Source organism: Mustela putorius, unplaced genomic scaffold, assembly GCF_011764305.1.
Source record: "Mustela putorius furo isolate JIRA1106 unplaced genomic scaffold, ASM1176430v1.1 tig00003858_pilon_pilon_pilon, whole genome shotgun sequence".
NCBI lineage: Eukaryota > Metazoa > Chordata > Mammalia > Carnivora > Mustelidae > Mustela > Mustela putorius.
This window is the reverse complement of record NW_025422010.1, coordinates 26,252,231-26,264,390: the sequence shown is the minus strand read 5'-3', so window position 1 is coordinate 26,264,390 and position 12,160 is coordinate 26,252,231. Positions and strand designations below refer to the sequence as shown.

General features: G+C 37.5%; 1 protein-coding gene across 2 annotated transcripts in view; it reads left to right on the top strand.

Moving 5' to 3' along the window:
- Positions 1-12,160, top strand: part of DSC3 (desmocollin 3) — a 49,934-nt gene that overhangs the window by 23,691 nt on the left and 14,083 nt on the right. For both annotated transcript variants that reach the window (XM_013051475.2, XM_045065481.1), the window contains exons 8-13: positions 122-256; positions 652-837; positions 6,938-7,197; positions 7,308-7,450; positions 8,448-8,672; positions 11,796-12,020. In XM_013051475.2, coding sequence (XP_012906929.2) covers positions 122-256; positions 652-837; positions 6,938-7,197; positions 7,308-7,450; positions 8,448-8,672; positions 11,796-12,020 — 1,174 coding nt within the window. The remainder of the gene's footprint in view (positions 1-121; positions 257-651; positions 838-6,937; positions 7,198-7,307; positions 7,451-8,447; positions 8,673-11,795; positions 12,021-12,160) is intronic.

The window sequence follows — 12,160 nt, the reverse complement described above, 5'->3', positions numbered from 1 at the left end:
ACAAATACAGAATCCAATAAAAGCATGGATAGGCACAGAGAGAAGAGTGTACACTTGAGGTTTCATTTGTAAGTCAAAGCATATGTTTTCAAAACTAATTAAATACTTGCTTTGTTTTCAGACTGTAGAAAAGTACTCACTGATAATGAAAGTACAAGACATGGATGGTCAGTTTTTTGGACTGATGAGTACATCAACTTGTATGATCACAGTAAAAGATTCAAATGACAATGCACCGACTTTCAAACAAAATACCGTAAGTATATAAATTCAGAATATGCCTCCACTTGTCAACTGTCATTTGTTATTTAATATGAATTAACAAAATATATATCATGCTTTGATGTATGTTTGTTTTTTATGAATAAAATTAAAGTTTAAATAGCTGACATATAATTCTCTTTTATTTATTCGTAGCAGTATTTATATTGCCTCCTTCTAATAAGAGCAGGTAACATTCATCTTCATTTATCATGTTCTTTCATTTCAAGGATAATCCTTAATGAAACAACAGTCCTTGTAATTCATGGCTTTAAATAAACTAGATAAAAACTATAAGAACCAGTATTCTTAGAGTGGAAGAAATATTTTACTTCCTTTGTAGAGTTCTTTTTATAAAGTAAGTTTTTAACGAGTTTTCTTCTGTTTCAGTATGAAGCATCAGTAGAGGAAAATGCTTACAATGTGGAGATATTGAGAATACCAGTAGAAGATAAGGACTTAATTAACACTGCCAATTGGAGAGCCAATTTTACCATTTTGAAGGGCAATGAAAATGGACATTTCAAAATCAGCACAGACAAAGAAACTAACGAAGGCGTTTTGTATGTTGTAAAGGTACAGTAATAATGAATAATTGACAACTCCAATCTAATTCATTCAACTAATGGTTTAATCAACTAAAGAGTTTCAGATCAAAGACTCCAGAAGTTGGAATAGAGCTTAGTCTGTTTAGTCCAGCTGTTCCCATCTAATGCTGTCTTTCTTCTATAATTTTATTGCCAGTCATTAGTCACCAAGCTTATGCTTGGACATTCTCAATTCTAAGGATCTCCATATCTCCATTGGCAGCTGATTCCATATTTGGAAAGCTTTGATTCTCAGAAGTCCTTACTTCTACTGTGCCCAAATTATTCTCTTTATATCCCCTGGTTCTGTCTCTAATGGTCTGGGTTCCATCTCTCTTAAAAGAAATAGAATTCTTTTGAAAAGATTGCTTTGTTCTTTTGAAACTTATCTTCTCTCTGGTAAATGTTCCTGATTCCTTTATTCTTTGCATGATACAATTTAGAAACTCATATTCTTTTTATTCTCTCTCTCTCTGGCATATGCCTGGTTGTATCTGATCCTTTATAGGTGGTACTGAGGGTGAAATAGTGTTGTATCAGACAGCACTGAAGGAATTTGCTCTTTATTTTATATATAGTATTTTTGGTTGCATTGTTTTATTCTAGACTCCAGGTTATGATGGCAGAAAAGGCCCTATTTGGGAAGGATGGTTGGTTTTAAATTCATACCCAAAACAAAAAAGAAAATTGCCATATAGGCAGGTAAAGGAGTCATCCATTAATCAAAGGCTGCTTTCCTGCCAACAACAGTAATGGTGGAGACTTGGATACATAAATATCTATTTATAATTATTTCCTTTGTAAAAATATCCAGAGATTATGGAATAAGCCTCAGCAAGTTCTACCCAGATGTGAATAGTCAAATGTATTTGTTCCAAATTACTCTCAACATCAAATCTCTATATATTTCAGTTTTCTCTAATGTGATCTGCTCAAGTTGAGGACTGAAACCGACTACTTAAGAAAAACAAAACTTTACAGCCGATAGTCGTAGGAAAGAAAGTAAGCAGATGGTACTGATTGTTTTTCCTCCTTATTGGTTCACCTCCATCCAGTCTTCATTTGGACTCTCCAGAAGGCAGCACCCAAGACAAGGAACCCAGTGGAGGGAAATATTTAGAAAGTGGATCCCAGGAAGCCAGAGTAAAAATGGAAAAGAAAGACAGGAAAGAATGAAAAGTCAATCAAGTCTGCATTATTGACGTAGTCACCTTGGATGTTCGGTCCTGTAACGAACCATGAAAATGTACTTCAGAATTATCTCCTGAAAATGTGGTACCTGGAGCTTATCCATCAACTGCCTTTGTTGATATCCATGTCCCTCACCGGTTGAAGGTTGCCTCCAGGGAACCTCAGCTCTCCTGCACTTCTGAGCTTCCCTGGGCCTCATAGGGGGAGAGAACCCTGGCTTTGGAGCGAACTTTGAATCTGAAGAGCTGAATCTTTGTGTGCTTGAGCATACATGGGGGCATGTCCACCACAGATGCAGCTGAAGTTGGGTAGGCTGAGGGTCTGTGGTGTATCATTGTAAAAAGAGCCGCCATGCGTCAATTTCCAAAGTTGTACACAACTACATAGTGCAGGCATTTGTCTCAAAATTGATGATTGGCAATAGATGTTCCATAAAAGATTTCTCCTGGACACCTCGTCTATGCACCCCTCACTCCCACCTTGACTTCTTTCTAGAAATAAGTCAAAGAAATAGTTTGAGATCTGAGATGAATAGATTATGCAGTAGTTCACGTTAAAGACCCAAGCTCGGACCTTTTAGAGTTCTCCGAATCTGTTGCTTGATTAGAAGGCTGCTCCTCTGTTCTCTCTCATTTAAGTCCATTACTAAAGACCCATTTTTGCTATTTTTTGTTTTAAAGATTTTATTAATTTATTTGACAGAGAGGGAGAGATCACAAGCAGGCAGAGAGGCAGGCAGAGAAAGAGGAAGGGAAGCAGACTCCCCACTGAGCAGAGAGCCCAATGTGGGGCTTGATCCCAGGATCCTGAGATCATGACCTGAGCCAAAAGCAAAGGCTTAATCCATTGAGCCACCCAGGTGCCCCATTTTTGTTACTTTTTAAGTCTCAGGGATTTTATCTTGTTTCAGAAGGCAAAATTTAAGTAACACTAGAATTAAATTTTTATTGAGAGTTTTTTTGACCAATACAAAATGAATTTTAGTATACTTTCTCAAAAGAATGTATTCTTAAAAAAATTCATAATTATATTAACATGTTCTATTTTGTTTTCCATATTCAGAGTGCATTTTTTCCCTCAAGGGGTGTTGATCACAGAGACATTAAGAAAAATGTTTCCAAATATTTTCAGAAATTATAGCCTGTATCCTAGAATATTTCTCACTCTGTGTGACTAATAAACATCTGTTTTATTTCTGGTGAACAGCTTTTGGGTACCATCTTGAGATTCCCCAGGAGGGAGAGCAATTAGACGGTCATACTTTATTTTTTTGTCTCTGGTTCAGTTTAAGTTAATTTCACATATGAAGAATAAAGAAAATCCCCCCAATAAAATTTTTATGCATTTATTCCCATTATCTTTAAATATAAGGTAGTCACATTTATATTCTATAATTACATCCTAGTTCTTATATCTAGGAAATGCTTTTAGACATTTAAAAGCAGTTTTCAAGTACTGGTCACCTTTCATGTCTGTCACAGGGAATGAGGCTAAGTGCATAGGTAGATTATAGCTGGTTGTCATATCCCTTTTAAGACAAGATATTATTATTACCCTTTTTCTCACAATTAAAAAAAGATACTTACAGTTTTCTTTTGCACAATTTCTGTTAAGTTTTTTTTTTTTAAAGATTTTATTTATTTATTTAACAGACAGAGATCACAAGCGGTGGGGGGGGGGTAGAGAGAGAGAGAGAGAGAAGCAGGCTCCCCACTGAGCAGAGAGCCTGATATGGGTCTCCATCCCAGGAACCTGAGATCATGACCTGAGCTGAAGGGAGAGGCTTAACCCACTGAGACATCCAGCCCCCCGCCCCCACCACTTCTGTTAATTTTTTATGGCAGTATTAGGCTTGGCTTATGATAATAATTTATTTCGCTTCTTTTCCCAAATTCTGAAATTGTAAACAAAACAAAAATACTAGATTCAAAAGATTTATTTTTAACCTTTGAAATGATGGTCGTTCAAAGGTTATTTCAAACCTTTGAAATGTAGTTGTTCTTCTCATTCTTCCCCATTTCTAGATGAGGAGGCTGAGTCACAAGAAGTGACTTGCGCCCTTTTCCTACAGATGGGAGGTGATGGAGCCAGTAAATTCAGATGCTCTTGATGCAGAATCTTCCTCAGAACGACTGGGGACCCCTAGGTCATGTTCCCCTTGCTCTCTTCTTTTCCATACTGGGGTTACTTGGCTTGATAAAACAATGATTTTAGTCACACATGGGGTCATTTTTTGGAACTTGAATTAATTTCTACTTCTGTGAGTTTACTTTTTTTTAAATTATCTCCTTCCTCTGACATTATTAGATCCTTGATAATTTTACCTTCTCTCTTTCTTTGAGCCATTCATAATAATCTCTAACATTTTGGACAATAAAATTTGCATTTTCCGTGGTATATTTCCCTTTCCATATTTTATGTAAACCCTTAGAAAACTTGAATTCCTTACACAGTTCCTTTGGTGGCCACAGTGGTCTTTAAAGATGTTTTATTCCTTTCTGTGCTAAAGATTTGTGTTTGTATACTCAAGTTGTATCTTTAAGTGCTTTCTAACTTTGATGAGGCATCTTCTATTTTAAAATCAAACACTGGAAGCATCTGGGTGGCTCAGAAGGTTAAGTATCTGCCTTCAGCTCAGGTCATGATTCCAGAGTCCCTGGAAGGGAATCAAGCCCCAGAGTGGTGGGGAGTCTGCTTCTCCCTCTCCCTCTGTTCCTCCCTGCTTCTTGTGCTCACTCACATGTGTGCTCTCTCTCTCTCAAACAAATAAAGTTTTTTTTTTTTTAAAGTTTAAAATCAAACATTGTATAATCAAGGCATTCTGAAATCTATCATTCTCTCACGTAGGCTACTTATACAATGATGGTGAGGAATGAACTTTATTCATCCCTTTAAACCAAAAAGAATTAAATAATCAGTAAGTTAAGTTAAACCAAAGATTGCTCAAATATACTTCTTTTATCTGAACAAAGCTTCCAAACATTGCCTTGTTAGTTGGTGTCTCCCATTATTGAATTATATTAACTGTTAACAAAACATAACATCACTTTCTTCTTTCAGTTGCCTGTATGACAGCCTGAGAGTTTCTCATAACCTATAGTGGAAAGCATTCACTGTGGGCTTATAGTGTTGAATGTTATTCTTATCACAGTTGTGCAGGAGACAAAACTTAGTCTCAGAGAGATTAAGAAACTTAGCTGAAATGGCACAGCTAGGGTGTAATAGGACAAGATTTGAACCTGGGTCTCTTTGATTGCAAGTACCTGCTCTTAAGCACTAGGTTAAATTGCTTTGTGTAGCTATGTGATTTTGGAAAGTTAGCCTCTGTATTATCTATAAAACATAAAAAAAAAAATTACTTCTCTCTTCCTCCCTAGTAGCTATTCCATTATAACAATGAAAATGAAAACACTTGGTTAACTGTATTATTATTCTGTTTTTAGAAGTCTTACATGTTCGTGGGCCTAGTGTTACAATTTTCCATATTGGATACCTTTTCTGAAACTGTAGAGCATGAGTTGATGCAGTCTTGAGCTCAAGCCTGGGTAATCTTTCCATCCCAGCATTTCCTTTCTAACAAGTAGTGCACGTGGGCTTGAGTGAAGAAGGTATTATTCTCGGCCATTCTCAACGTAGAGGTTCCACGACAGAGCAGTACTTCATATTCTAGGGAGCCATTAATATCTCAGTGCAGATATAGGATATTTTTGAGCTTTTTAAAAAAAAAATTAGTTAACACATAAAGCTAACTTGTAGTGGAAGAGAATTGCTGTTTTTTCATTAATCACTGATTTTATCCCACCAGATTTCCAATCTTGCAGAGTTTTAAGCCTCGAAAGCAATATCCAGTGTAAGCCTCAAAAAATTACATAAAGCACTTCTAAGGCTTTAGCAAGGGGTCCTGGCTGGAATAACTACACCTCCTCAGAGCAGCAGCTGTTTTGTGAATTTCTATGCAAGTCTCACTGCCAGCAGATGCTCTTATTCTCTGCATGATCATACAGACACATGTCATTTGTGAGATAGTGTTCATTAGTAATAGATAAACATATTAATTCTTTTTCCCCTCTTGACTCTCCATTTTCTGGAATGTTCATAAAAAATAAAAAAGAGTTTCACATACATTTCATGGATTCTAAGATTTAGAAATTTCCTTGACTGCCTAGTGGACTTATCAGTATCTCAGCTTGATAATAGCTAGGTATGGGGAACGGTTTAAAATAAAAATTTGACTCTTCCGTTTTGATCTTTCAATGATCAGCCGATGATGGTTTTAATAAGTAGAAAGAGAAAGAAAAAAAATGCTTTAAGTTTGCAAAACAATGTGAAATAGTGTTTTTACGGGCTTTGCTTGATTTGCTGTCTAAAATTTAATTTTAATCAACAGATTCATTAACTATTTTTAGAGGCTGATAAACCAGTTAAGCAGTATCGTATAGCAGAGGGATTATAGTGCGGTGGTTAAGGAGAGGAACATAGGCAATAGGAAGCAGTAAGTCAAGCAAAATTGCATTCTCCTGGAGTTAGATGCCCCTTACACTGGTCCTTCGGTGCTCTAAAGCAGGGCCGTAAGAACACTTTTTTGTTTTGTTTTGTTTTGTTTTCCCATTATCTCCAGGTTCAGAATAATTTTCCTTTGTAAGAATAAACTATAGAAGTATTTCAGCAATTATTTTTCTGTAACTCCATAAGACCATCTGCAGAAACTTCCAGACCACTCTTGCTAAAGGCTTTGTGAAGAATCACCTCTCTCTTTAGAAAAGGGTAAAAGTCAATATTGATTGAATGGGAACATAGAATTTATGCGGCCCTGTTCATATTTACAGAAGGTCACTTGTTATTTGAAGTAATGTATGTATTTTACACTGATGCTGATATCCATGTGCTTTTTTAAAAAGCCACTGAATTATGAAGAAAGCCACCAAGTGATCCTGGAAATTGGAGTAAACAATGAAGCTCCGTTTACTAGAGATGTTGCACTCAGAATGGCAACCATGAACCGAGCCCTTGTCACAGTTCACGTGAGGGATCAGGATGAGGGGCCTGAATGCAGCCCTGCAGCCCAATATGTACGGATTAAAGAGAACTCAGCAGTGGGGTCAAAGGTCAATGGCTATAAGGCGTATGACCCTGAAACTAACAGTGGTAGCCGCTTAAGGTACAAAGAATTCTATAACTATGTAGGAATAATGTATTTGTAATAATTAAGATAGTAACTTACTTTAATATGTTTTATATTCCTGAAGACTTTTTATTTTATATTAATAGGTACAAAAAATTGCATGATCCTAAAGGATGGATCACCGTTGATGAGATTTCAGGGTCAATCATGACCTCCAAAATCCTGGACCGGGAGGCCATGACTCCTGGAAATGACGTGTATAACATTACAGTTCTGGCAATAGACCAAGGTAAGGAAAAAAAAAAGTTTTCTTTTCTTTCTTTCTTTCTTTTTTTTAAAGTTTTAATATGATATTTTAGAAAGGAATTGGAGAATATATTGCAGTTCTTCTTTTGCAGACTTTTTTTGATAAATATTTGGAGTTGTTAGAAATTACTTTGAAGGCTATTCTTATTTCTCTTAATTATCTAACAAGGGTGAACCTTGTAATGTAAACCAGGTCTTACTTATCTTTGTATCCTCAGCATGGTGGGATCTCAATTGTTTATAGATCCATGTTGAAGCGCAAAGATGACACTCAAGTCTAGGCTTAGGTGAAATGGCCTCACTAGACTCTTCTGTATCTCTTTAAATAGAATCTTTGAGAAACTCAACTGATTATTAGGTCAAAGTGATCCTTTCCTTGAATGCTGTTCCTTAAAACAACCCAGAGGTTCTTAACCCCAGCTTCATATTAGAATATTAGAATAACTCATAATTAGAATGATACTCTAATTCAGTTAGAATAATAATAATAATAATAATAATAATAATAATTAACTTTGGGTCCTTAAAAAAATCATTTTGCAGACATGACTTAGACACACTGAATCAGATTCCTGAGTTAGGGAACCCAAACATCAGATATTTTTAAAAAAATCTCTCTAAGTGGCTTAAATATGTATCAGGATTAGAATAACTTTCTGTAACCTTTTAATGTTCATTCACATCCGTACCAGAAGGAAGCCGTCCCAAAACACAGAGTTTGCAATTCACACACTGATTTTTAGTGTTTGGTAATAATCCTGGCATAAGGGTTATTGGCAGTTGTGGCTGATATTATCAATGGCGGTTCTCATTTTAGATGATCTGTAGGTTTCATTTATCCTTCTACATTCTTATTTCCCATTTTCTGTAATCATCACTTATTTAAGAAAACATATATATAGAGTGTCGTTAATTCATTTTATTGGGAAACTGTAGAAGAAGGCAAAAAGCGACACTGAACCTTTTCTCTTTCTTTCCAGATGGTAGATCATGTACCGGAACACTCGCGGTTAACATTGAAGATATGAATGATAACCCACCAGAAATACTTCAGAGTTACGTAACAGTTTGCAAACCAAAGATGAAGTACACCGACATTTCGGCTGTCGATCCTGACGAACCTATCCACGGTGCTCCATTTTATTTCAGCTTGGCGAACACTTCTCCAGAAACGAACAGAATGTGGACCCTCACCAGAGTTAATGGTATTTATTTACTTGTTTACCTTTAATTATTTATTTGAGAGAGAGGGGGAGGGGAGTGTGTGGGGGCATGTGAGCAAGCGGGTGGAGAGCAGAGGGGCAGAATCTTCAAGCAGACCCATGAGATCATGACCTGAGCGAAAACCAAGTGTCAGACACTTAACTGGCTGAGCCACTCAGGCGCCCCAAAAATATTTAATAAAAAGTAATGATTTATATGCTATAAAATAAGTGGATTTCCTTGTTTACTGTAATATTCTCATTAATATATTTGAGGAGACTAAATCTTTTACAAATATTATAGGGGGTCTGTGTTATATATTGCATATAAAGTGAAAGAAATAATAATTTTTATGAAGGCAAAATTTATGTTTATAACAGACAAAAAACTTTATTAAAATATTGCAGCTTATCATTAAGAAAGTTTTTTTTCGTGTTTTTTTTTTTTGTTTGTCTTTTGGTTTTTGGTTTTTTTTTTTTTTTTTTTTTGAGAGAGGGTGGGTGGGGGAAGGATAGAGGGAGAGAGAGAATCAGGCAGACCTCAATCTCATGAACCTGAGATCACGACCCAAGCCAAAGTCAAGTGAGATGCTTAGCCAACTGAGTCACCCAGATGCCCCTGGCGTATTTTTAAAGTGACAGCAGTGAGCAGTGAGGTGAGGTGGAATAGAGACGGGCAGTTTAAATTTTGGGGGGCGCCTGGATGGCTCAGTGGGTTAAAGCTTCTGCCTTCAGCTCAGATCATGGTCTCAGGGTTCTGGGACTGAACCCTGCATTGGACTCTCTGCTTAGCGGGGCGCCTACTTCCTCCTCTCTCTCTCTCTCTGCCTGCCTCTCTGCCCACTTGTGATCTCTGTCTGTCAAATAAATAAATAAAATCTTAAAAAAAAATAAATTTTAGTGTAAGTGAACTCTAGAAAGGAGGATACTGGGTATAGGAGGCAAGCACTCTCTAGTATTCTAGAAGGAAACATGTTGGGATATGGACAGAGGCATGACGTCATGACGTTGGAGCCCCAGAACAGCCACCATCCTGTGATGGTGGTTTCTGGCGGGGGGGGGCAGTATTCTATATTTCAGCCACCCTTCACTGCTGTTTTGTTACTGAGTCATGCTCTTTCATGCAGGTGGACTTTTGGTGTAGGCTATCCCTTCTGCCTAGACTACCCCTTCGCATGTCATAGTTCAGTAGTAACTCATGATACCTGGGGAGCATCTCCCATCCACCATGCCCTGTTCCGACCCTGCAGATATGTGCAGAGATTAACAAGACAGACATGGCCCCGGCTCAGATGCTCAGAGCTATGAAGTCTTTCTTAAAGCAGAAGTAGCATCATGACCTTTTCTACCTTTATGATAGCTCCTTTCATGCTGTATTATCATCTGTTTACCTTTCTCCTCCAATACATGAGTCTCTCAGGATGTTTATGATTCATCTGAGTCTCTCAGGATGTTTATGATTCATCTGTGCATTTCCAGCATGTAACCCAGTGCTTAGTAGATACCAACAGCTTAAGGACTGTTTGTCTAATCGATAACAGGTTAATACATATGCACAAAAGAAGGAAAATGCTGGGGGATTCAGTAAATCAGTGTTGTTAAGTGTTTCGGTTTTAGCAAAAATGCCAAAAGACCGAGTGGGAGGATGGATGGAATCTGGTCGTGAGGGGCCTGAGTTTTGTACACACAGCAGATGTGCACTGGGAAGTTTGCCAGGAAGGAGTGCTGTGCCCAGATTTATGTCTTAACAAGTTGGCGTTGGTGGCGCGACGGTATGAAGAGGGCAGAGCGGAGTGGCAAGGACGTCACAGGCTGCTGCATTAGTACGAATAAACGAGACGTGACTCCAGCGGAGCTTGCGGTCTTGAGGGAGGAGAGGAATTTGAAGGATTTTACTCTAGCCGCACCAGGATCTGGGAGGGTTCCACCTAAACCTTAGTAGTAATTCACATGCCTTTGGGGAGCTTTACATCTGAGGTGCAGCCAGAAATTTTTGCAGTTTTTATCAGCTGTAACAGTGCATTTAAGAAAGGTTTAGAAGTTACAGGGCGCCTGAGTGGCTCAGTGGGTTAAGCCTCTGCCTTCCTCTCTCTGCCTGCCTCTCTGCCTACTTGTGATCTCTCTCTGTCAAATAAATAAATAAAAATCTTTAAAAAAAATAAAAATTGAAAAAAAAGAAAGGTTTAGAAGTTACAGATGGCTTCCAGAATGGGCATTGTGCACCTGTGTCATTTCACTTACTGCAAAACTTGGAAGGTTGTAATTGGCAATTGAAAGTGCACAGAGCTCTTGGTCAGTTGATAATGAAGTCATTAAAATAGGTATCAAGGCTATTGGGGATATAGCATAGTTGATAAAAATGTATTGTTATGAATCAGATACATCCGTTTTTATGTAAAGCTTATTTCTGGCCTGGGTGACATTAATTAGCTTTCTGGTATTGAGACCACTTCTAGAGGGAAGGCTTTTTTTTTTTTTTTTTTTTAAGATTTTATTTATTTACTTGACAGAGAGAGAGACCACAAGTAGGCTGAGAGGCAGGCAGAGAAACAGGGGGAACCAATGCAGGGCTTGATCCCAGGACCCTGAGATCATGATCTGAGCTGAAGGCAGAGACCCAACTCACTGAGCCACCCCTAGAGCAAAGGCATTTTAACAGTGTTTATTGTACTTTGAAAAGTTACCTTATGTGCAAAGATAATGGACAGTTACCAGAAAGTAAATGAATAAGAGAATGTCAACTTAAGACAGACTTTTTGCATTAATTCTTTATGAGTACCATAAACTGGTACCATAGAAAAATGCTTGAGGTGTCTGTCAAGGGTCCATATACCATCACTGGTTTGTAAATAAGAGAAAGACAAGGGAATATTAAATATTGCTGAAATGCTACTGGATCACTCCAAGGTCAAATTATATCTCTCAGCCTCTCTTGTAAAAAGTTACAGTGAGCATACATGGTAATATTAGTGCTGAGAAAGGTTGAAGGTAGTTCTCCATTTTAATTCATTTTCGTGTGGCAGGTGGTCCCTTAAGAATACTATGTGTAGAAACAAGTGTGGCAAAACAAATGCTAAGGGAGAAATAAATGTCCATTAAAGAACTAATTCTTTCATTTTCTTTCAGATACAGCTGCCCGTCTTTCGTATCAGAAAAATGCTGAATTTCAGGAATATAGTGTTCCTATTACTGTAAAAGACAGAGAAGGTCAATCTACAACAAAAACTGTGAGAGTTAATCTGTGTGATTGTACTCATCCAAGCCAATGCCTGGCCGCTCGCAGGAGTGCAGAAGTCATACTCGGAAAATGGGCGATCCTGGCGATCCTGCTGGGTATAGCATTATTATTTTGTAAGTCCTTTTACTGACTTAAAGTTAAAATGTATCATAAATACCTGAGTGCAAGAAAAGGCCTCTAAAAAGTAATCTTGTCCAACTATCCATCAGGGGTGGGCAATTTACCAATTGCTTTTGTGTTATTATATGAGTTC